Raw genomic sequence first — 26950 nt, forward strand, 5'->3', positions numbered from 1 at the left:
TTTGTTTTTTTTTTAATTGAAGGATAATTGCTTTACAGAATTTTGTCGTTTTCTGTCAAACCTCAACATGAATCAGCTTTAGGTATACATATATCCCTTCTCTCCCATCTCCCTCTCCATCCCTAGTCACCCCTCTAGGTTGATAAAGAGCCTCTGAGTTTCCTGAGACATGCAGCAAATTCCCACTGGCTATCTATTTTACATATGGTAATGTAAGTTTCCATGTTACTCTCTCCATGCATCTTACCCTCTCCTCCCCTCTCCCCATGTCCATAAGTCTGTTCTCTATGTCTGTTTCTCCATTGCTGCCCTGCAAATAAACTCTTTGATACCATCTTTCTAGATTCCATATATATACATTGGTATACAATATTTATCTTTCTCTTTCTGACTTACTTCACTCTGTATAATAGGCTCTAGATTCATCCACCTCATTAGAACGGACTCAAATGGGTACTTTTTATGGTTGAGTAATATTCAATTGTGTACATGTACCACAATTTCTTTATTCATTCATCTGTTGATTGACATCTAGGTTTATTCCATGTTCTAGCTATTGTAAATAGTGCTGCAATTAACATTGGAGTGTATGTGTCTTTTTCAGTTTTGGTTTCCTCAGGGTATATGCCTAGGAGTGGGTTGCTGGGCCATATGGTGGTTTGTTCCTACTGTTTAAAGGAATCTCCATACTGTCTTCCATAGAGGCTGTATCAATTTACATTCCCACCAACAGTGCAAGAGGGTTCCCTTTTCTCCACATCCTCTCCAGCATTTATTGTTTGTAGACTTTTTGATGATGGCCATTCTGACTGGTGTGAGGTGATATCTCACTGTAGTTTTGATTTGTATTTCTCTAATAATGGGCAATGTTGAGCATCTTTTCATGTGTTTGTTAGCCATCTATATGTCTTCTTCAGAGAAACGTCTATTTAGATCTTTTGCCCACTTTTTGATTGGGTTGTTTTTCTGGTATTGAGTTGTATCAGCTGCTTATATATTTTGGAAATTAATCTTTTGTCAGTTGTTTCATTTGCTATTATTTTCTCCCATTCTGAGGGTTTTGTTTTCACTTTGCTTATAGCTTGCTTTGTTGTGCAAAAGCTTTTAAGTTTAATCAGGTCCCGCTTGTTTACTTTTGTTTTTATTTCCATTATTCTAGGAGGTGGGTCATAGAGGACCTTGCTTTGATTTATGTCATGGAGTGTTCTGCCTATGTTTTCCTCTAAGAGTTTTATAGTTTCTGGTCTTACATTTAGGTCTTTACTCCATTTTGAGTTTTTGTGTATGGTGTTAGGAAGTGTTCTAATTTCATTCTTTTACATGTAGCTGTCCAGTTTTCCCAGCACCACTTATTGAAAAGGCTGTCTTTGCCCCATTGCATATTCTTGCCTCTTTTGTCGAAAATAAGGTAGCCATAGGTGCATGTGGAGAAGGCAATGGCAACCCACTCCAGTCCTCTTGCCTGGAAAATCCCATGGACGGAGGAGCCTGGTAGGCTGCAGTCCATGGGGTCGCGAAAAGTCAGATACAACTGACTTCACTTTCATGCATTGGAGAAGGAAATGGCAACCCACTCCAGTGTTCTTGCCTAGAGAATCCCAGGAATGGGGGAGCCTCGTGGGCTGCTGTCTATGGGGTTGCACAGAGTCAGACACAACTGAGGTGACTTAGCAACAGCAGCATAGGTGTATGGCTTTATTTCTGGGCTTTCTATGTTGTTTTATTGGTCTATATTTTTCTGCTTTTGTGCAGTACCATACTGTCTTGATGACTATAGCTTTGCAGGATAATCTGAAGTCAGGAAGGTTGATTCCTTCAGCTCCATTCTTCTTTCTCAAGATTGCTTTGGCTATTCAAGACTGCTTTGGATATTAAGGGTCTTTTGTGCTTCCATGTGAATTGTGAAATTTTTTGTTCTAGCTCTATGAAAAATGCCACTGGTGATTTGATAGGGATCACACTGAATCTGTAGATTGCATTTGGTAGTATAGTCATTTTTACAATATTGATTCTTCCTACTCAGAAACATGGACTATCTTTCCATCTGTTTATGTTGTCTTTGATTTCTTTCATCAGTGTCTTATAATTTTCTGTATACAGTTTCTTTGTCTCCTTGCTGCTGCTGCTGCTGCTAAGTCACTTCAGTTGTATCTGACTCTGTGCGACCCCATAGACAGCAGCCCACTAGGCTCCTCTGTCCCTGGGATTCTCCAGGCAAGAATACTGGAGTAGGTTGCCATTTCCTTCTCCTTAGGTAGGCTTATTCCTATTTTATTCTTTTTGTTGCAATGGTGAATGGGACTGATTCCTTAATTTCTCTTTCTGATTTTTCATTGTTAGTATATAGGAATGCAAGTGACTTCTGTGTATTGATTTTGTGTCCTGCGAATTTGCTAAATTCATTGATTAGCTCTAGTAATTTTCTGATAGTATCTTTTCTTCTCATCTGTATCATGTCATCTGTAAACAGTGAGAGCATTACTTCTTCTTTTCTAATCTGTATTCCTTTTATTTCTTTTTCTTCTCTGACTGCTGTAACTAGGACTTCCAAAACTATGTTGAATTATAGTGGTGAGAGTAGACACCCTTGTCTTGTTCCTGATCATAGGAGGAATGCTTTCAGTTTTTCACAATTAAGAATTATGTTTGCTGTGGGCTTATCATATATGGCCTTTTCTATGTTGAGTAAATGGTACTTCTATGCCCATTTTTTGAAGAGTTTTAATCATAAATGGGTGCTGAATTTTGTCAAAGGCCTTTTCTGCATCCATTGAGATTATCATATAGTTTTTATCTTTCAGTTTGTTAACATGGTGAATCACATTAATTGATTTGCATATATTGAAGAATTCTTACACCTCTGGAATAAACCCAATTTGATCATGGTGTATGAACTTTTTAATATGCTGTTGAATTATATTTGCTAGAATTTTGTTGAGGATTTTTGCATATATGTTCATCAGTGATATTGGCCTGTAGTTTTCTTTTTTAGTGTTGTCTTTGTCTGGTTTTGGTATCAGGGTGATGGTGGCTGTGTAGAATGAGTTTGGAAGTGTTCCTTCCTCTGCAATTTTTTGAAAGAGTTTTAGAAGGATAGGCATTAGCTCTACTCTAAACACGTGACAGAATTCACCTGTGAAGCCATCTGGTCCTGGGCTTTTGTTTTTTGGGAGATTTCTGATTACAGTTTTTATTTCAGTGCTTGTAATTGGGTTGTTCATAATTTCTATTTCTTCCTGGTTCAGTCTTGGAAAATTGAACTTTTCTAAGAATCTGTCCATTTCTTCCAGGTTATCCATTTTATTGCCATATAGTTCATATTGCCATATTGTTCATAATAGTCTCTTATCATCCTTTATATTTCTGAACTGTCTGTTGTAACCTCTCCTTTTTCTTTTCTAATTTTGTTGATTTGATTCTTCTCTCTCTTTTTTCCTTGATGAGTCTGGCTAAAGGTTTGTCGATTTTGTTTATCGTCTCAAAGAGCTAGATTTTAGTTTTATTAATCTTTATTATTGTTTCTTTCCCTTTTCTTTCATTTATTTCTGCTCTGATCTTTGATTTCTTTCCTTCTGCTAATTTTGGGGTTTTTAAGTTCTTTTTCCAGCTGTTTTAGTTGTAAAATACTCTCATTTCTTAAAGCGATCTGTAAGTTAATGTCTTTTTTTTTTTTTTTTTGGCTTCACCACTCGGCAGGTAGTCTTCAGTTACCGGACCAGAGATTGAACCCGTGCCCCCTGCAATGAAAGCCTTCAGTCCTAAACACTGAACTGCCAGGGAATTCCCCTGGAAGTGGATGTTAAAAGACAAAGAAGTTTTTCAATCAAGTGTTGATTTATGAATTCTACCTCCCCAATAAACTAGAAGCCATACAGAGAGGCTACAATCAAAAGCACCAGAGGAAAGTGGTGCTATGGAAACAATTCATTTGTGTTTGGCATAGTGAAGATTCACTGCCAATTTGTAACAGTATGAATTCAATAACTTTTCAAAGCCAAAAATGAGGTTTGGACCTGAGCAGCTTTTCAAAGTAGCTTGTTTTTTTTTTTCCCCCAGAGTGCTTCCAGGCGACCAGTGTGTCACGTTTTATTAAAAAAAAAAAAAGTCACAGCAGAAGGGGCCAGGGCACCCAGTGGGACCGTTGGTCTCCACAACACCATCTGGGTCACTTAAAAGGAATGAGCCCTCTCATCAGGTTTACCTGAAGAGGAGCCAATCGTTTACCTCGCATGGAGGCCACACCTTGATTATGGTTCACTCGAGCCCATTAAATCTAAACTCTGGATCTCACAAGCATCACGTTCGAGTTTCACAAGACCTTACATTTCACCAGTCAGCCACACACGGCTGGCACCGAAATGCACACGCTGACACCTGACCGCCCAGGGGAAACTCTAAGGAGCCACGTCATCTAGGTGGAGAGGGTGGCGGGTAGGCCGCGGGACTGACTCTCCAACCGGCAACCGCACAGACCCCCACAGGCACCGGCGCCCGCGCACATTCACGCGCCCACGGGCGCCAGGCCTAATGCCCGGAAGGCCCCAGAGGCGTCTCTCCAGCGAGCCCACTCCATGCAGAGAATGCCCGCCCACTGGGAAGGGCTTCCTGGTGACCCCTCTCAACAGCTCCCCAAGTCTGCCGGCCAGAGACTGCGGGCAGGGGGCCGCGGCCTCTGGGCCCCGGCCGGGCCCCCGGCACGCCCACCCCCAGACGCCCGTCTCCGCACGGCCCTCGCCGTCGTCAGCACCCACCCGTGCCTCAAAGTAGCTTTTGCTGAGAACAGTGGCACCCCACTCCAGTACTCTTGCCTGGAAAATCCCGTGGATAGAGGAGCCTGGTAGGCTGCAGTCCATGGGATCGCTAAGAGTCGGACACGACTGAGCTACTTCACTTTCACTTTTCACTTTCATGCATTGGAGAAGGCAATGGCAACCCACTCCAGTGTTCTTGCCTGGAGAATCCCAGGGACGGGGGAGCCTGGTGGGCTGCCGTCTATGGGATCACACAGAGTCGGACACGACTGAAGTGACTTAGCAGCAGCAGTGGCTAATGTAACATAAAAAAGCTGTTAGAGGTGGTAAAGAGATGCAATGTTTACGAATTAAAATATGACCTATCACTTGTTTTGCTAAAAGAAAAAAAAGAAAGCACTGAGCTGAAGGCAAGATATTTTGCTTCATTTATTTACTTTCTTGAGATAACTTCATAAAAAGGAGATGGGGTTTATATTTTTGATGCTTAACTTCAACCATCTATAAATAACAATATTACTTGTCCTACTCATTTCATGAGTCTGACAGAAGGATAAGTAAAATAAGAGCTGCCAAATCATTGTTCAAAATGTAAAGAGAAAGCAATGTAAGACATAATTATATTTTTTAAATTTGTAAGCATTTTTTAATGAAGTTATTTTAATAATGCCAGTCCCACTGGCCAAGTACACATTATTGATGAAGCAACTTAGTGATACTTTCTCAGCTCTTTATGGAATTATATTTATCAAAAAATATGAATATTTGCTTACCTGACAGTTCCTACTCATTTGGTTTTACTTTTATAACCTAATACTTATACTAAATCCAAAATAAATCCACTTAAAAAGTGAAAATTTGGAACATTATTTCATAAAATCACTAAAATCTCTGTCATTATATATCAAGCATATCTAATATTACTGAAAAGTTTTCAGTTTTATTCTTATTTTTAAAAATATTTATTTTTATTTCATTTATTTGGCTGTATCAGGTCTTAGCTGCAGCATGCAGAATCTTCATTGCAGCATACAGAATCTTTAGTTGCACATGTGGGATCCCTGACCAGAGACTGAACCTGGGCCCCCTGCATTGCAAGCATGGAGTCTTAGCCATTGGATCACCAGGGAAGTCGCAGAGTTTTCAGTTTTAAATAAATAAGTTTCATAAAATAAATGAACTTCCTATTTTTTATCTTTTTTAAAATTATTTTTTAGTTGAAGGATAAATGCTTTACAGAATTGTGTTGGTTTCTGCCAAACATCAACATGATGAATGTCCCATTTACTGATAGACAAACTAAAAAGTAAAAAACATTAATAGTTTCCAACAAAAGCAATAACCATATTCTCTTCCCATTAGATATCTCAACTTACCTCATCTCCCTTCAAAACTTCAGTGCCATCAAATTCACGGGTCTGACTTGTCTTCACTGACACTTCTCTCTCTAGGTTGGCTAACTTTTCCTTTGCTTCCTGAAGTTCCTCAGCTTTGGCTTCTTTTTTACGAGAAATGATAGATGCCTAATTAAGCATTAAATAAAAATGTAAAAATGAGACAGTCAACTTTCTATTATTTTCTGAAATTATGTAATTTTTAGATTTTACTGACTGAGCTAAATTTTCAATATCAGGTTGACTTCTCCTGACAATACCCTTTGCCCTACCACCTGCTATCATGAGTTTTATATTTAGTATGAGCTGACTAAGGTCCATCTAGTCAAGGCTATGGCTTTTCCAGTAGTCATGTATGGATGTGAGAGTTGGCCTGTGAAGAAGGCTGAGCGCCAAAGAATTGATGCTTTTGAACTGTGGTGTTGGAGAAGACTCTTGAGAGTCCCTTGGACTGCAAGGAGATCCAACCAGTCCATTCTGAAGGAGATCAACCCTGGGATTTCTTTGGAAGGAATGATGCTAAAGCTGAAACTCCAGTACTTTGGCCACCTCATGTGAAGAGTTGATTCATTGGACAAGACTCTGATGCTGGGAGGGATTGGGGGCAGGAGGAGAAGGGGACGACAGAGGATGAGATGGCTGGATGGCATCACTGACTCAATGGACATGAGTCTGAGTGAACTCCAGGAGATGGTGATGGACAGGGAGGCCTGGCATGCTGCAATTTATGGGGTCGCAAAGAGTCAGACACGACTGAGCGGCTGAACTGAACTGAACTGAACTGATGTTATACACACACACACACACACACATACACACACACACACACATATCCCCTTCACAGATCACTGCCTTGTCATGGCAGAGAGGCTTGCATAACTTTGAATCTATGAGCCATGCCGTGCAGGGCCACCCAAGATGGACAGATCTTAGCAGAGAATTCTGACAAAAAGTGATCCACTGGAGAAGGGAATGGCAAACCATCCCAGTATACTTGCCGTGAGAACCTCATGAACTGTATAAAAGACCAAAAAGATAAGACACCAAAAGATGAGTCCCTTGGGTCTGAAGGTGTCCAATATGCTACTGGGGAAGAATGGAGAATTACCAATAGACCTGGAATGAATGAAGAGGCTGGACCAAGGCAGATACAACACTCAGTTGTGGATGTATTTGTTGATGAAAGTAAAATCCAATGCTGCAAAGAACAGTACTGTATAGGAATCTGGAATGTTAGGTCCATGAATCAAGGAAAATTGGATGTGGTCAAGCAGGAGATGGTAAGAATAAACATCAACATCCTAGGAATCAGTGAACTAAAATTGATGGCAATGGGCAAATTTAATTCAGATGACCATTATATCTACTACTGTGGGCAAGAATCCCATAGAAGAAATGGAGTAGCCCAGATAATTGACAAAAGTCAAAAATACGGTACTTGGGTGCTGTTTGTTTCCAAGGCAAGCCATTCAATATCACAGTAATTCAAGTCTCTGCCCTTACCACCAATGCTGAAGAAACTGAAGTTGATTAGCTCTATGAAGGCCTGGAAGACCTTCTAGAACTAACACCTAAAAAAGATATTCTATTCATCATCAGGGATTGGAATGTAAAAGTAGGAAGTCAAGATAAACCTGGAGTAACAGGCAAGCTTGGCCTTGGAGAACAAAATGAAGCAGGGCAAAGGTTAACTGAATTCTGCCAAGAGAATGCACAAGTCATAGCAAATACCCTTTTTCAACAACATGAAAGACAAGTTTACACATGGACACCACCAAATGGTCAATACCAAAATCAAATTGACTACATTCTTTGTAGACAAAGATGTAGGAGAAGCTGCATACAGTCAGCAAACACAAGACCTGGAGCTGACTGTGGCTCAGATCATCAGCTTCTCACAGCAAATTCAGGCTTAAACTAAAGAAAGCTGGGAAAAACACTAGGCCAGCCATATGAATTAATCCATATGAATTCACAGTAGAGGTAACCAATAGATTCAAGGGACTAGATCTAGCTAACGATGTGCCTGAAGAACGATGAACAGAGGTCCGTAATGTACAGGAAGCGGTGAACAAAACCATCCCAAAGAAAAAGAAAAGCAAGAAGGCAAAGTGGTTATATGAGGAGGCTTTACAAATAGCGGAAGAATGAAGAGAAGTGAAAAAGCAAGGGAGAGAGGGAAAGGTACATACAATTAAAATCAGAGTTTCAAAAAATAGCTAGAAGAGACAAGAAGGCCTTCTTCGATGAACAATGCTTAATAATAGAAGGAAACAACAAAAGGGGAAAGACTAGAGATCTCTTCAGGAAAACTGGAAACATCAAGGAAGAATTCCACCCAAAGGTGGGCACAATAAAGGGTAAAAATGGTAGAGACCAAGTAGATGCTGAAGAGATCAAGAAGAGATGAAAAGAATCCATCAAAGAGCTGTATAAAAAAGATCTTAATGAACCAGATTACTATGATGGTATGGTTAGTCACCCAGAGCCAGACATTCTGGAGTGCAAAGTCAAGTGGAACTTAAGAAGCACTGCTGTTAATAAAGCTGCTGCTACTGCTGCTAAGTCGCTTCAGTCATGTCCAAATCTGTGCAACCCCATAGACGGCAGCCCACCAGGCTCCCCCGTCCCTGGGATTCTCCAGGCAAGAGCACTGGAGTGGGTTGCCATTTCCTTCTCCAATGCATGAAAGTGAAAAGTGAAAGTGAAGTCGCTCAGTCGTGTCCGACTCTTAGCGATCCCATGGACCGCAGCCTACCAGGCTCCTCTATCCATGGGATTTTCTAGGCAAGAGTACTGGAGTGGGGTGCCATAAAGCTAGTGAATGCAATGAAATTCCAGCAGAACTATTCAAACCCCTAAAGGATGATGCCATCAAGGTTTTGCATTCATTGCATAACAATGCCTGCAATATAGCTGCTGCCACTTCCTCAGGACAAAGGGATGGGAAAATGTAGGATGCTGGCCCCAGATAGCTGTGTTACTTGCTCAGTCATGTCTAACTTGGCAACCCTATGGACTGTAGCCCACCAGGCTCCTCTGTCCATAGAATTCTTCAGCCAAGAATACTGAAGTGGGTTGCCATTCCCTTCACCAGGGGGTCTTCCTGACCCAAGGATTGAATCTGCGTCTCCTGCACTGCAGACAGATTCTTTACCATCTGAGCCACCAGGGAAGCCCTTGGCATTCATTATGTCAGCCAATCTGGAAGACCCAGCAGGAGCCACAGGACTGGAAAAGGTCAATCCTCTCACCCCAATACTCAAGAAGGGTAGTACCAAAGAATGTGCTAACCATCAGACAATTGCACTCATTTTCCATGTTAGTAAGGTCATGCTTAAAATCTTGCATGCTACGGTTCAGCATTATGTGAACCAAGAACTTCCAGATGTCCAAGCTGGGTTTAGAAAAGGAAGAGGAACTAAAGATCAAATTCACTGGATTATAGAAAAAGCAAGGGAATTTCAGAAAAAACATCTATCTCTGTTTCACTGACTTTGCTAGATCATGACAAACTGTGGAAAGTTCTTAGAGAGATGGGAATACCAGACCATCTCACCTGTCTCCTGAGAAATCTGTATGTGGATCAAGAAGCAACAGTTAGAACCCTGTATGAAATAAATGATTGGTTCAAGATTGAGAAAGGAGTACAACAGGTCTGTCTGCTGTCACCTTGTTTGTTTAATCTATTTCTTGTGAGCACGTCACAGGAAATGCTGGGCTGGATGAGTTACAAGCTGGAATCAAGACAGGCAGGAGAAACATCAATAACCTCAGATATGCAGATGATACCACTCTAATGGCAGAAAGCAAAGAGGAACTAAAGAGCTTCTTGATGAGGGTGAAGGCGGAAAATGAGCCTGCTTAAGACTAAATATTAAAAAAACTAAGATCATGGTATCCAGCCCCATTACTGCATGGCAAATAGAAGAGGAAAAGGTGGAAGTAGTGACAGATGTCCTCTTCTTGGGCTCCAAAATAACTGCGGATGGTGACTGCAGCCATGAAATCAGAAGACAAGTGCTTCTTGGCAGGAAAGCAATGACAAATCTAGCGAGAGCATTGAAAAGCAGAGACATTACTCTGCCAACAAAGGTCCGTATAGTCAAGGCTATGGTCTTCCCAGTGGTCACATTCGGTTGTGAAAGCTGAACCGTAAAGAAGACAGAATGCCAAAGAACTACAATGCCTTTGAACTATGGTGCTGGAGAAGACTCCTGAAAATCCCCTGGATAGTAAGATCAAACCAGTGAATCTTACGGGAGATCAACTCTGAATATCCACTGGAAGGACTGATGCTGAAGCAATAGCTCCAGTATTTTGGTCATCTGACGCACACAGACGACTCATTGGAAGTCTCTGATGCTGGGAAAGATTGAGGGCAGACGAACAGGGCATCAGAGGGTGAGATGGCTGGATGGCAGCACCGATGCAATGAACATGAATTTGGGCAAACACTGGGAGATGCTGAGGGACAGGGAGGCCTGGCGTGCTACAGTCCATGGGGTCGCAAAGAGTCAGACATAACTGGGCGACTAAACAACAACAATAATATACACATATATGTATATTTATATATGTATCTGGCTGCACCACATGGCTTGTGGGATCTTATCTTCCCTACCAGGGGTTGAACCTGGGGCCTGGCAGTGAAAGCACCAAGTTTGAACCACTCCCCCCTACCACTAGGGAATCCCCTGCGATGTGCATTAAATAGCAGCCTTAACACATTTTGGAAGGCAAAATATAGGATATATCAGCAGAGAAACAGAAATACAATAGTAATAAAAAATATTAAAATCTTGTCAACTAACATTGAAATGCTAATGAAAATATCTTCTAGGTAAACCCAGAAGCTAACACTAAGTCTGCTGTTTTTCTGTATGGTTGGTTTCCTTTCACAGGAATAAAACAAGAATGCTTTATTCCCAAAACTACAATACAGATCATCCTATCTAAATTCAATACCCATACTTTTAGAATAAAATGTTAAAACATTTATTATATTTGGGGCATTCTAATAAATAAAATGCAAATTGAAAATTAAACATCTGATTCACCAGAATTATGCAAATGTTTACACAACCCAGATGGGTGCTCTTAGCCATAAATGCAGCATTTATGGATAATGTAGCATTAGCAACTTGTGGGGCATTTCCTTAAATGAACCATGACTGTACTAGTTTAAGAAAGACATTAGCCAAACTGTCTTCTCCAGTGAAATATTACAAATATTTTTATCAAACATTTTATAAGAGAGGGAAATCTTTAGTGCAAACCCTTTAAACAATTCTCCCTGTTTAAAAAATGAAAATACACATGATATGAAAATACAGATGCTCAACCTTGCTTATAGTAAGATTATGTGAAAAGATGATCAACCTTGTTTATAGTAAGATAAATAAACATTAAAACTATCATAAAATACCATTTCTTATCTACAAGGATAGCAAAAATCTAAAAGTTTGACAACATACTCTACTGATGAGGCTGTAAGGAAATAGGCGCTCTCATATACCGCCACAAAATGTAAAATGCTAAAACCCTTATGAAAAGAAATTTGGCAATATCTAGCAAACTTACATACACATTTACTGTTTGATGTAGCAATCTCACTTCTGAGACTATATCCCAAAGACACACTGACAAAAAATGCAAAGACATAAACAAAAAGCTATTTATCGATGTATGATTGCCAATAGCACAAGAATGGCAACAACCCAAATGTTCATCAACTGGAGACTGATTGAATAAACTGTGATATACCCACTCCATACCCAGTGGAGTATGTCTGTGAACAGAAATAAGCATATCCACTACAGGATACAAAAAAGACAGATAATAACAAGTGTTGGTACAAATGTGGAGAAATCAGAACCTTCATACACTGTTGGTGGCAATGTAAAATGGTACAGCTTCTTTGGAAAGTAGTCTGGCATTTCCTCATGGAGAAGGAAATGGCAACCCACTCCAGTGTTCTTGCCTGGAGACTCCCAGGGACGGCGGAGCCTGGTGGGCTGCTGTTTATGGGGTCGCACAGAGTCGGACATGACTGACGTGACATAGCAGCTGGCATTTCCTCAAAATGTTATGTACAGAATTATCATTGAACCAACAATTGCACTCCTACAAGTATACTCATGAGAAGTGAAAATTTATTTTCAAACAAAAACTTGTATGAGAATATTCCTACCGCATTATTCATAATAGCCAAAAAAGTAGGGACAACCCAAATGCTCATTAACTGATGAACAGAAAAACAAAATGTGATATATCTGTATAATGGAATATTATTCAGTAATAAAAAGGTTTAAGCATGTAGAAATACATGTTAACAACATGAAGTGAATCTGACTCTTTGGAACCCTACTGACTGTAGCCTGCCATGCTGCTCTGTCCGTGGAATTCTCCAGGCAAGAATACCGGAGTAGGTTGCCATTCCCTTCCCTAGGGGATCTTCCTGACCAGGAGATCGAACCCTGGTCTCCTACACAGAAGGAAATTCTTTACTGTCTGAGTCATCATACATGAAGGAACTTTAAAAACAGTATGCTAAGTATAAGAACCCAGTCACAAAGGACGATATATCGTATGATTCCATTTATATGAAATGTCCACAACAGGGAAATTTACAGAGCTAGTTTGGTCTTTTGTAGTTGACTGGGGCTGAGGATCTGGGGGAAAATGGGAAGTGACTGCTAATGGGTTCAGGGTTTCTTTTTTGACATGATAAAAATGTTCTCAAATTGATTGGGTAATGGTTGTACAGCTCTGATACTAAATATCATTGAATTTACACCTTAAATGGGTGAACTGTATAGTATGCGAATTGTATCTCAATAAAGTTATAAAGGAATAAAGATTATTCTACTATACTATTCAATAGCATATATTGAGAAAAAAAGCACTGTGAACAAAAGTGTGTATAATATGCTCTGCTTTCTCTAAGGATGGAAATATATGAATATATGTATATATAATATTATTTTTAGTGTAATAATAAACTTGTGTGTAACATATGGATTAAAGCAAATGATGAATAATGTTGATGCCATTAGGGGATTTGGTTCCCAGGAGAATAGACAACCCTGCACTTTCAAGACACAGATTCCAGTGTCTAGTCATGGGTCAATTTAAAAGGATGAAGGATGAAGAATATCCATCGTTGGTCACACTACAGGAGGCCAGGGACCATCACATTAAAGTGGGTGGGGCTTTTCCATCCAGAGCAAACAAGCAGGAAGTGGGGTTTACTGTGGGATTTCATAAACCACAGAGAGATTAATCTAATCATCATGGCTCTTTTCCACACTCTATCCTGCAGGACAAACATCCTCTAAACAGTTAGCGAAAGAGTGCTTGGAAAAGAGTCATAATAATTACCCAGTATTTTCTGGATAGAGCTTTATATACACTTCTACATCTTTCTTTCACTCTAAAGTTGTTCTCTGAGGAGCCAATGTCTTATTCCAATCATGAGCCATGCTTCTCTGCTCTGATATGAGGCCATCTACTCAGCCGGAATGAATATTGTGGAATTTAGTCTTATTCAGAGAAACTATATCAAAAAGACTGCTCACCATAAATAACTGAGCAAGACTCCTTTTCTATAAACAAATATTGGTCAGAATGGCCCTGTCTGACAGCAAAGTAAAGATAAAAAAGAAGTTGGCCTAACTTCAACTCCTCTATACTCCAGGGAATGGCAAAATACCAACTAGAAAGTATTCTTTAAAAAAAAAAAAAAAAAAAAGCCTGTTCAAGTTTCTAGTTGTTTCAAGTTTCTAATATATAGGAAATACAGGACACAGAGGAATATTTTAAAAGGACACCATTCAGTTGCAATCAGCAAAACATCAACCATGGGAAATGCTATAGGAAAAATAAAATTCTTCAATAAAAAAATCACAAAAAATTATTAAATAAATGGATAAATAAGTAAGGAAGAGAGTCTATAAATTAAGGGAGATTTAAACATCAAACAAAACAAAACAAAACAAAAACAAGACCACGAGCTGACTGTGGCTCAGATCATGAACTCCTTATTACCAAATTCAGACTCAAATTGAAGAAAGTAGGGAAAACCGCTAGACCATTCAGGTATGACTTAAATCAAATCCCTTATGATTATACAGTGGAAGTGAGAAATAGATTTAAGGGACTAGATCTGACAGAGTGCCTGATGAACTATGGACAGAGGTTCGTGACGTTGTACAGGAGACAGGGATCAAGACCATCCCCATGGAAAAGAAATGCAAAAAAGCAAAATGGCTGTCTGGGGAGGCATTACAAATAGCTGTGAAAAGAAGAGAGGCGAAAAGCAAAGGAGAAAAGGAAAGATATAAGCATCTGAATGCAGAGTTCCAAAGAATAGCAAAGAGAGATAAAAAAAGCCTTCTTCAGCGATCAATGCAAAGAAATAGAGGAAAACAACAGAATGGGAAAGACTAGAGATCTTTTCAAGACAATTAGAGACACCAAGGGAACATTTCATGCAAAGATGGGCTCGATAAAGGACAGAAATGTATGGACCTAACAGAAGCAGAAGATATTAAGAAGAGGTGGCAAGAATACACAGAAGAACTGTACAAAAAAGATCTTCACAACCCAGATAATCATGATGGTGTGATCACTCATCTAGAGCCAGACATCTTGGAATGTGAAGTCAAGTGGGCCTTAGAAAGCATCACTACAAACAAAGCTAGTGGAGGTGATGGAATTCAAGTTGAGCTGTTTCAAATCCTGAAAGATGATGCTGTGAAAGTGCTGCACTCAATATGCCAGCAAATTTGGAAAACTCAGCAGTGGCCACAGGACTGGAAAAGGTCCGTTTTCATTCCAATTCCAAAGAAAGGCAATGCCAAAGAAAGCTCAAACTACCACACAATTGCACTCATCTCACACGCTAGTAAAGTAATGCTCAAAATTCTCCAAGCCAGGCTTCAGCAATACGTGAACAATGAACTCCCTGATGTTCAATCTGGTTTTAACAAAGGCAGAGGAATCAGAGATCAAATTGCCAACATCTGCTGGATCATGGAAAAAGCAAGAGAGTTCCAGAAAAACATCTATTTCTGCTTTATTGACTATGCCAAAGCCTATGACTGTGTGGATCACAATAAACTGTGGAAAATTCTGAAAGAGATGGGAATACCAGACCACCTGACCTGCCTCTTGAGAAATCTGTATGCAGATCAGGAAGCAATAGTTAGAACTGGACATGGAACAACAGACTAGTTCCAAATAGGAAAAGGAGAACATCAAGGCTGTATGCTGTCACCCTGCTTATTTAACTTCTATGCAGAGTACATCATGAGAAACACTGGACTGGAAGAAACACAAGCTGGAATCAAGATTGCTGGGAGAAATATCAATAACCTCAGATATGCAGATGACACCACCCTTAGGGCAGAAAGTGAAGGGTAGCTAAAAAGCCTCTTGATGAAAGTGAAAGAGGAGAGTGAAAAAGTTGGCTTAAAGCTCAACATTCAGAAACTAAGATCATGGCATCCGGTCCCATCACTTCATGGCAAATAGATGGGGAAACAGTGTCAGACTTTATTTTTTGGGGCTCCAAAATCACTGCAGATGGTGACTGCAGCCATGAAATTAAAAGACGCTTATTCCTTGGAAGAAAAGTTATGACCAACCTAGATAGTATATTAAAAAGCAGAGACATTACTTTGCCGACTAAGGTCCGTCTAGTCAAGGCTATGGTTTTTCCAGTGGTCACGTATGGACGTGAGAGTTGGACTGTGAAGAAGGCTGAGCACCAAAGAATTGATGCTTTTGAACTATGGTGTTGGAGAAGACTCTTGAGAGTCCCTTGGACTGCAAGGAGATCCAACCAGTCCATTCTGAAGGAGATCAGCCCTGAGATTTCTTTGGAAGGAATGATGCTAAAGTTGAAACTCCAGTACTTTGGCCACCTCATGCGAAGAGTTGACTCATTGGAAAAGACTCTGATGCTGGGAGGGATTGGGGGCAGGAGGAGAAGGGGACGACAGAGGATGAGATGGCTGGATGGCATCACTGACTCGATGGATGTGAGTCTGAGTGAACTCTGGGAGATGGTGATGGACAGGGAGGCCTGGCGTGCTGCGATTCATGGGGCTGCAAAGAGTCAGACACGACTGAGTGACTGAACTGAACTGAACTGAAACATCAAACAAATCCAATGTATAAATCCTATAGGGATCCTAATTAAAACAAAGCAACTAAAAAAAAAAAAGAAAAAGAGATCAGGAAATCTGAACATTGACTGGATAATTGCCAGTATTAATTTTAAATATGGTATGTTGTTAAGCTTTTTAAAAGCTTTTATTTTTTAGAGATACATTCTGAAATATTTACATGTGAAATAATATGAAATCTTAGATTTACTTCAAATAATCCAGATGCAGCTGGGGGCTATAGATGAAATAAAAATGGCCATGATAGCTATAGCTAAAGGACACACAAGGATTTATTTGGACTATTTTCTCTACCTTTGTATATGGTCAAATTTTTCCATTATATAAAGGTTTTCCAAAAATTCTAGCATCCTTAAATAATGCTTTGTTATGTAGCTCAGTATTTTCAAATTGGCTATCATTTGAATCTGCTGTTTAGCAATACATAACAACATATATATATCCTGATGATTTAATACTTCTGTATAAAATAATAAATGCCTTAGCCCTAAAATTTAATTGAATTCTGTATTTTTTCAAGCCGACTTTAAACCTGAAAAAGTATATTGCCTTTAGTTCATTAGGACTTCCCTTCTGGCTCAAACAGTAAAGAATCTGCCTACATTGTAGGAGACACCTAGGTTCAATCCCTGGATCGGGAAGATCCCTGGAGAAAGGCATGGCTACTCACTCCAGTATTCTTGCCTGGAGAATTCCTTGGACAGAGGAGCCTGGCGGGCTACAGTCCATGGGATTGCAGAGTTGGACATGACTGAGCTGCTAACACTTTGACTTTAGTTCATTAAAGATTATAAATATTTTAAAAAAAAGATTATAAATATTTATTTTTATCACTTGAGGTAAGCATTCACATAAAAAAAATCAAATTTCACACTCACAGATATAAACACAAAGAGCTCTATCACCATAGTTGGCAGATATTGAGGAAGCTGAGCATTATCGGATATATCAGATTTCAGACTTGAACATGTATCTTTGTGGCTTTTCCAGAAATTCTCTGATTTAATCTGGAGATTAACAATGACAGAAGAACATTTCTTCTTTATTTCCTTCTCACTTTAAGACTATCGATAACACAGACCATGGTGTTTATAAAGATATTCACCAACAAGATTACAGGTCAAAGTATGTGAGCCAAAAAGAGTGGTCTTAAGTGTGTTTGCTTCCCTGGTGGCTCAGAGGTTAAAGTGTCTGCCTCCAATGCGGGAGACCTGGGTTAGATTCCTAGGTCAGGAAGATCCCCTGGAGAAGGAAATGGAGAATCCCATCGACGGAGAAGCCTGGTAGGCTACAGTCCACTGGGTCGCATAGAGTTGGACACGACTGAGCGACTTCACTTAAGTGTGTTGTTGGGCTTCCCTCATAGCTCAGACAATCAAGAATCCACCTGCAATGCAGGAGACGTGGATTTGTGAGCCAAAAAGAGAGGTCTTACCTGTTGCCTATATAGTGACAGTTTGCCTTCAATTGGTTCATTTCTCATCATTTTCTTTTCAATCAGCTGATTGATCTGTGTGTTTATTTCATTTATCTAAAACAGTATGAAAATAAAAAAGGTTAAAACTATGGCTGTGATTACCTAAATTAAGGGACATCTGGTCAAACAAAGCTTTGAATTGACAGTTGTTATTATCAGTGATTTTGATAGGAGGATCAGTCCTATTAATACCATTGATGGGTTGTTACAATTACTTTGAGACAATCTGCATTTCGTGGTTCATGCTACGTATTTACAGAATTGGATTAGTTACATGGATTTAACCATCCATGTCTAAATTATCCTATTCTACATGAAGTATTTAAATTATTTTAAAAGACAATTTCTAAAAATCTGAAGTTACCCCTTTACCTAGGCTGTGACTTTTCAAGTAATTAAGTGATAAAGCAGATCTGGACTAATATTACCCAGGGATTTAGTACAAGGAATTTACAAACCCAGCTGAGAGTTGACATGAATGCCATCTAAAAACCCTTTCTGTTCGAATGAATGATCTGTGATTCTAAGATAGCTGTCATTTATCCCATTCATTCATCTAAACTTTTCTCAAATGTAATAAAACTGAATAAATGCAATAGAAGCATACAGTCCTATAAGTTTTTTTTTAATTATATGACTTTCAGTATAACTATCCTTTGAAAAGACTAGAATTTTCCTGCTAATCCTATGACATTAAATTTAAGCCAAATCTGAGCTGGACAACTAATTTCTATACATAAATTAAAAGAATTATGTATTTAATTGTAGTGGCTATTAAGCCTATTAATGTCAAAATCCTTCAATCAATTTTCATGATATTTAATTATTATTTAAAGAAATAAACACTTGATTAGTATTTTATTTTTAAGAAACAAAAATGCTATTATATTAGGTTTCAATGAACATTACAAGAAAGTTTAGTAATTCCAAAGCAGGCATAAAAAGCTAATAAAAAACATTAGCTTTAAGTACAAAATTGCTATATTATTTTTGGAAATAAAAAGTAATCATTTAAAATATTTTTTAAATTTTGTTATCTAAATGATTATATTATAAACATATAAATCTATGAGTCAACCATATGCATTAATTTATTTCTCCAAGTTACCCAGTTTCCTAATCAGTTGTGGATTAAGAAACAACATAATGTGTTTTAATCTCATTAAGAACAATTCCTTATAAGAGCTGTCAACTCTTAGCACAGGTTAATTTCAGAGTCAAGAGCAGAACACTATAGAAGCAGTTCGCATAATTTTCATGGGACTGGAGATGAGATAAAATTGGGAGCTTATAAAAAAAAAAGGTGATTGTTACTTACTTTAGATTCAAGTTCAAGAAGATCAGAATGGCCCATAGCAGGCTCCGAGACCACTTTTTGTAAAAAATGTAATTCTTTTTTCTTGTTCTCTAATTCTTTAGGAAATTTTTCAGTTACCATGTATGAATTAAATTTTATCTCCTCCTCTAGCCTCTTCATTAAACCTATGAAAATTAAATAAGTGATTATTCAGCCCAATAGAGTAGGCACAGTGATGCTTTCTACATTTTAAAATATACAACCTGGAGAGCGTAGGTCTGACTCTGTGACCCCATGGATGTAGCCCACAGGCTCCTCTGACAATGGAATTTTCCAGGCAAGAATACTGCAGTGGGCTGTCATTACAGAACAATAAAGGATTGGCCACTGAAACTTTTTGAGGTTAATCAGAATGATAATAAAGGACAATTTACATAGACTATAGTTGAAGTCGCTCAGTGTCCGACTCTTTGCGACCCCGTGGACTGTAGCCTACCGGGCTCCTCTGTCCGTGGGATTTTCCAGGCAATAGTCCTGGAGTGGATTGCCATTTCCTTCTCCAGGGGATCTTCCCAACCCAGGGATCGAACCCAGGTATCCCATATTGTAGACAGACGCTTTACCATCTGAGCCACCAGGGAAGTCTTAACTTACATAGAAGAATATTTAAATTACAGAAAAAGTAATATTATGATATTCCCAAATTACCATCTAATTCTTTTATACTCCACATTATGCAAAAATAACATTTACAGAGCCAAATATATTGCTGGATCATATTTTGTCTTCTATGTATTTAAGGAACCCATGAACCAAATGACAACACAAATGAAATCTAATCCAGGTTACTTCCTCTGTAAGTAGTCATTTATTCTTTTTCTTTTGCAGTACTTATGCAATTTATATCGGAGAAGGCAATGGCAACCCACTCCAGTACTCTTGCCTGGAAAATCCCATGGATGGAGGAGCCTGGTAGGCTGCAGTCCATCGGGTCGCTAAGAGTCGGGCATGACTGAGCAACTTCACTTTCACTTTTCACTTTCATGCACTGGAGAAGGAAATGGCAACCCACTCACTCCAGTATTCTTGCCTGGAGAATCCCAGGGACGGAGGAGCCTAGTGGGCTACCATCTATGGGGTTGCACAGAGTTGGACACGACTGAAGTGACTTAGCAGCAGCAGCAGCAGCATGCAATTTATATTTCTATTCTAATAATTCACAACAGTAATAATACATTGTAATTTTTAGGTTTAAACTAATGAAGACATTACTAAAGGTACAAGTTAAATTCTGAAAAAGAGAAATTATCTACATTCATAAACATTTTCAGTTTTCCACATTTGGTAGTTTTGATTTTACAAAGTATTAAGTTTACAGTTAAGTGACAACTTAAATTATATTTTTAAGATTTGATAGTTTTCTTATTCTGGCAGAGAGCACAATTGTACACATACACAGATTTTCAGTGAATAATGATTTTGTTATAAATTCCCAGCCTCGAGAGATTTAAAAAGTTTATTTCAGATCTTTCCATTACACATCTACAAATTCTGGCTGGACTTTTTAAAACACCGGATTTCCGGTTTAAGTAATCTACGTACATAGATTGCATAATAAATTTGGACCAAAGCCTTAAAATTATTTTTAGTTTTCCTGAGCTAACCATGTATTAATGGGTAAAAATTTATTAATGGGAAATTCATAAGTTTTCCATTCATCCCTACAATTTCCCATCTCTTTTTTAGGGACTGGAGAATGGAAGTGAAGAGAGTGTTTCATGAATCACTATAATTAGGCAATCATTCCTATATGGGTTCCAATTAACTCTACACCCTGGCTTCTTTGGCTGTTAGATGACCAGTTTTTCCATCTTCAAGTTCTTAAAACATACCGCATATAATCCAGAGATGCAAGAAATAAAGTCTAAAATGTTTTTAAAAGATTTTAAATTCTTAAATATTATTTTGCCTGTTTAAAAAGTTCCTAATTCTAGAAAATACAAACTAATCTATAGTAACAGAAAGCAGGTCAACGGTTGTCTGAGGAGGGTGAGAGGGACAGAAATGAGACATTACAAAGGAAATGTTTTACGGTGATGGATATAGCAATATTTATATTTTGATTAAGGTGATAGTTTCATCAGGGTACACATATGTCAATACTTAACAAGTGTATACTTTAAACATTTGCAGTTTATTATATGTCCATTTTGGAGAAGGCGATGGCACCCCACTCCAGTATTCTTGCCTGGAAAATCTCACGGACAGAGGAGCCTGGTAGGCTGCAGCCCATGGGGTCGCTAAGAGTCGAACACGACTGAGCGACTTCCTTTCACTTTTCACTTTCATGCGTTGGAGAAGGAAATGGCAACCCACTCCAGTGTTCTTGCCTGGAGAATCCCAGGGACGGGGGAGCCTGGTGGGCTGCCGTCTATGGGGTCGCACAGAGTCAGACACAACTGAAGTGACTTAGTAGCATATGTCCATTTAACCTCAGTAAAGCTGAGATAAGGTCAACAAAAAACAGTTTCTGTCACATTTTAAAATCCTTCTCTTAAAAAATTTAACTTATACTTTGAAAAGTGGACATATTTCTATGCAGTTTTTAAAGAAGATTATCTTTCAAAATCCTGGTGAACATGTATATGTATGGCTGGGTCCCTTCACTGTTCACCTGAAACTACCACAACATTGTTAATTGACTATACCCCAATACAAAACAAAAAGTTTGATAAAAACATGCTGATGAGATAAATATAAGGTCACTAAGATCTCAGCAAACACTGTGATTAAAAACCCTCTGAAAACATCCTGCTGATCCTACTACAACTGAATAAGAAGCTTCTTTTATATAACAAATCTCAGGAATATGTAGAATATAAAGATAAATTAAAACTTCAGTGAATGTTTTATAATATGGCTGTTACTCAGAAAAAATACAAATTACACTGACACTAAAAATACTTTCATGTTATTTACGCAAATAGAATTTTTTTGTAAGCCATTTTTTTGTTACTAAAATATTTAGATGGACCTTATTAAACTAAATACCTGAAGCAATTGAACATCTGTTTAATTTACTCTTTTCCTAGTCTGCTGAATATAATCCTTAAGACTCTGCTTCCCAGAACAATGTCAACAAAGCAGGGACTGAACTTCCTGCTCCCCATTCCCTGTCAACCCACAAAAAACACATACTGCACAAATAATACCTTATTTCAATATTTTTAGCAGTTTTTTCTTCTTTGATTCCCCTCCTACCTGTGGAAAAGATAATTTTCTTCCTATGCAGGGTTAGGGTCTCTACTTCCTCCTCCCAACTATTTAAGATTATTTACTAAATGCTTACTGTGCAAATCTGTGTGCTAAGGCCTGAAAATAGAATAATTATGACTTCATGACTAGCCCGGAGTTAGCTAGTCAGGTATGCCAACAATTAACATGTTATGGTAACTGCTGTAGAACATTCAGTGAAATAGCTGGGATACAATGGGAGCACACAGGAAAGATTGCTACCAGTTCTCACCTTTTCCTCCCGAATCTTCACATCTTCCTTGGTCTGACTGACTCTTCAGTAAACACCACTACACCACTACCGTCCCTCAGTCTATGCATAGATTTCTCAATCATTCCCATACTCCCTCTCTTGCCTTCTTTCCAAAGACAAGCAGTCAGAAGAAGCCTGACCTTTTATCTCCACTTCCTCCATCATCTGCTCAGCCCAGTGCATTGTTGTTTCAGTCACTGTGCTTTAGCATGGAATGTCTTCCACTCCTCCACCTCTGCAGCATTAAGTTACTCAATCACCACACCTCCAGGAAGCCATTTGACTCTGTGTTAGAGTAGCTAAGACGGTAAAGAATCTGCCTGCAATGCGGGAGACCCAGGTTCAATCCCTGGGTTGGGAAGATCCCCTGGAGGAGGGCATGGCAACCCATGCCAGTATTCTTGTCCAGACAATTCCATGAACAGAGGAGCCTGGCGGGTTACAGTCCATGCGTTTGCAAAGACTCGGGCATGACTGAGCAACTAACAAATGTGCTGGAGTTTGGTGCTCTTTGCCTCTTTGTTTTCATCGAAGCTGGGGTCCATCAGTTTATTTGTCGTGCTGCATTATCATTGTCTACTGCTTGTCATTTCACCATTAGCCTGTGAGCACTTTAATAGAAATAGCTTTCCTTTCTATTCCCAGTACTTAGCACAGTACCTGACATGGAGCAGATGTTCAATAAACACTGAATTAATGGACTGGTTCTGAGCCAATTATTTCTATTACTACTTAGCAATACAACTGATTTTATTATTTAGCAGGATCTACTAAACCATCTCAAGAGATGCCCCAAAGAGAACAAATTTTATTTGTCCATTTTATTACTAAATATGTATTTCCTGACCTCAAAATTCCATTTAGTCTATAAAGCCAAAGCAAAATAAAGTCTATCTGCTTAAATAAAAAATGAAATATTACTAACACTATAAATACCTTTGGATATTCTTAGTTACCAGAAATAAACCATAATAGCAAGAAATACTTAACCTAATAAAATTGAGGATAACAGACACTGAAGAAACACATGTTCAGGCTAACATTTTATTTTATTTCATTTTATTTTTCAGGCTAACATTTTAAATTGTAGTAAACTGTGCTGATCAATAAGTTATTTTTCTGCTTACTAAATCTTTCAATTCTTCTACACATTACTTTCATTTTCAAAAATTTACTATTAATGGTAAGTTCTAAAAATTTCTTAGCAAAGATAGACCTATACAAACAAATTTCTTGTTGATATTCATTTTTAAATGTGTATAGTTTAATGAATTTCTTTTGAAGATTTATCTTAATTTTTTACACTAAAGATGTGAAGGAACCTATATCAAATCCAGAGAACATATACTAAAAAGTTATACTGTATATTCTACTAAGGAGTAAAAAAGCACTAAAAATTATTTTCTTTTGTCTTAAACATTCTCCTAAAATGTGAAAACCTAGTGAATAAAGAATCAAATGATGCCAACAACTACATGCACAGCAACTTCCAGGTATTGCTTGAAGCTGAATTTATGACTGAGAGGAGTGAGAGATTTCATATAGTTAAAAAACTCAGTGGTGTCTGACTCTTTGCAACCCCATGGACTGTAGCCCACCAGGCTCCTCTGTCCATGGAATTCTCCAGACAATAATATTGGAGTGGGTAGCCACTGCCTTCTCCCGGTGATCTTCCCAATCCAGGGATCCAGGGATCAAAACTCCTGTATTACAGGCAGATTCTTTACCATCTGAGCTACCAAGGAAGCCCAAGAGATTCTATGGAAAGTCATTAATTCACATGTATTAACCATACATTTTATGGGGAATACTATTGTGGTTTCTTAAATATTAATTAAATGTGTCATATTTCTTTGATTTTAAGATGCTATTAATTCTAAGACATCAACTAAATTAACAAATACTATATGAAATGTATACATAAAGTGCAAGATATACCCCAACTGCAAAAACAATTAAAATGTTAAAGATCATGTGTCTAGAATCAAGGAAGTACTGTATTATCTCTTTAACAGATTTACTGAGATATAATTTACCATATAGCCATAAAATTCATCTACTTAAAGCATACGGTTCAATGGCTTTTAGTATATTCACAGAACTGTATGACTACCACAATCAATTTTATACCATTTTAATCAAGTTTCAAAAGAAGCCTCTATACCCACTAGCAGTCTCCTATCCCCCATCACCCACCCACCAACCAACACAGTTGTCCTCGCCTATAATTTCCCAACCCTAGGCACTTATCATTGATTTCTGTCTCTATGTATTTGCTTATTCTGGAAATTTCATACAAATGGGATCACATAATAAGTTGTCTTCGTTTCACTTAGGATGATTTGGGAGTTCATCTATATCATAGCATGTATCAATACTTCATTCCTTTTATTGTTGAATAAAATTCCACTGTATGGTTATGCTATAATTTGTTTATTCATTCATCAGTTTAGGGACATTGATATTGTCTTTATATTTTGGCTATTATGAAAAGACCCTGATGCTGGCAAAGATTGAAGGCAAGAGGAGAAGGAAGAGCAGCAGAGGATGAGATGGTTAGATAGCATCACTGATTCAATGGATATGAATTCGAGCAAACTCCGGGAGAAAGTGAAGGACAGGGAAGCCTGGCGTGCTGCAGCCCATAGAGCTGCAAAGAGTCGGACATGACTTAGCAACATTATAAACAATGCTGCTATGAACATGCGTGTAAAAGTTTTTCTGTGGACATATGTTTTCTACTCTTTTGGGTAGATATCCAGGAATAAAATTGCTGAATCATATGGTAACTCTAGGTTTAACATTTCGAGGAACTGCTGAACTGTTTTCCAAAGTAGATGAATCATTTTACATTTCCACCAGCACTATATGCAGGTTCCAATTTTTTCACAACCTTGTCAACATTTGTTATTGACTGTCTTTTTTATTATAGTCATTCTATGTATTATATATTAGAGTATAATGTTTCCTAGAACGCTTGAAAAATATCCTCCAAGAGCTGGATATTTACATTGAAATATTTATCCAGTACAAATGAGAATTTTTTACTGCTCTTTCAGTTTACATCATCTCCCTTCTGATGAACAAAAACACCTTAAAAATGCCTAGGATGGGTTTGGTGGTATAATCTGGGATTGCTGTTCAGTCGCTGTCATGTCTAACTCTTTGCAACCCCATGGACTGCAGCACGCCAGGCTTCCCTGTCCTTCACTATCTCCCAGAGTTTGCTCAGTCTCATCATGTTCATTAAGTCGATGATGCCATCCACCCTTCATCCTCTGTTGCCCCCTTCTTCTCCTGCCATCCATCCTCTATGTAAAGCTAATGTGATAACAGAGCCAGAGATACCCATTTCATTGGCACAACCCAAAATACGAAAAACACTCAGTTTTAAGGATCTAGCATTTTATTCTTTTTCTTTATAGCCCTGGCAGTAAAATGATATTTACACTTTTTCTGTCCAACTTTTTCATAGCGTCCATTTTACACATTCACACACCAGAGAGCCTCCCTCCACCATGGTTTCCACTACCTTCACTCTCTGACAAAACACTGAAAGGGAATTAAAAGACCATAGGTGAACACTTCAGGATGTCTTCACCACGCTGTCACTTACTAGCTAGGAAATGATGCCCCAAAATGCTGACCTATTGCTTGACAATCATCAGTTCCCATTAGCAAGGAAGACTACTGATTTAAACTAATATTCTCACTAATATGATCACCTATATCACACAGTAATTCCCACTTACTTTCAGGTGTCGCATCTGCTGCTGCGTGTCGCATACTTTTCAGCTGGTTTTGTATTCTTTGCAGTCTCTGCACTGCATGAAATAGCTTTAAAATACAATTACATCTATTACTTGCTTATTCTGCTGAAATCTACCATTTATATAGACAAGCAATGAAAAATACAAGTTCTACATAATTCTTATAAAGGAAATAAATAATAACTAAGAAATTACTAAGCTAAGCCAAAAATGTAACTGGTTTGCTCAATACATTTTCAAGTAAAACTTTAAAAAAAAAAAAAAAGCTTTCGGAAATGTTTTCTTTAGTTATTTGTTGAATTTGGTGATCAAGGAAAAATGCATGTTAAAGAAATATTTGTACTAGGCTTTTCTGTTAAAACATGGTTTTCTTAATTCCAAGAAATGCTAACATTCTCAGAAATGATGTTTGAGAATCAGAAAGTGAAGCTAAGTAACCATTCAGGGCACGGGCAAATGCAGCTTACTGCACTAATATTATGAAGCCAAGCCAAGTTCCAGAAGAGCCAAAAACCTAAACT

The 26950-nt window shown here is 38.3% G+C and overlaps 1 protein-coding gene across 1 annotated transcript in view; it reads right to left on the minus strand.

The window, feature by feature from the left end:
• IFT81 (intraflagellar transport 81) overlaps positions 1-26950 on the minus strand; it is a 99739-nt gene that overhangs the window by 57595 nt on the left and 15194 nt on the right. The window contains exons 8-11 of the mRNA XM_005691425.3: positions 26412-26496; positions 19134-19297; positions 17774-17869; positions 6128-6274 (exon numbers count right to left, since the gene is read on the minus strand). Coding sequence (XP_005691482.1) covers positions 6128-6274; positions 17774-17869; positions 19134-19297; positions 26412-26496 — 492 coding nt within the window. The remainder of the gene's footprint in view (positions 1-6127; positions 6275-17773; positions 17870-19133; positions 19298-26411; positions 26497-26950) is intronic.

The sequence above is a fragment of the Capra hircus genome, chromosome 17, assembly GCF_001704415.2.
Source record: "Capra hircus breed San Clemente chromosome 17, ASM170441v1, whole genome shotgun sequence".
Classification (NCBI taxonomy): domain Eukaryota; kingdom Metazoa; phylum Chordata; class Mammalia; order Artiodactyla; family Bovidae; genus Capra; species Capra hircus.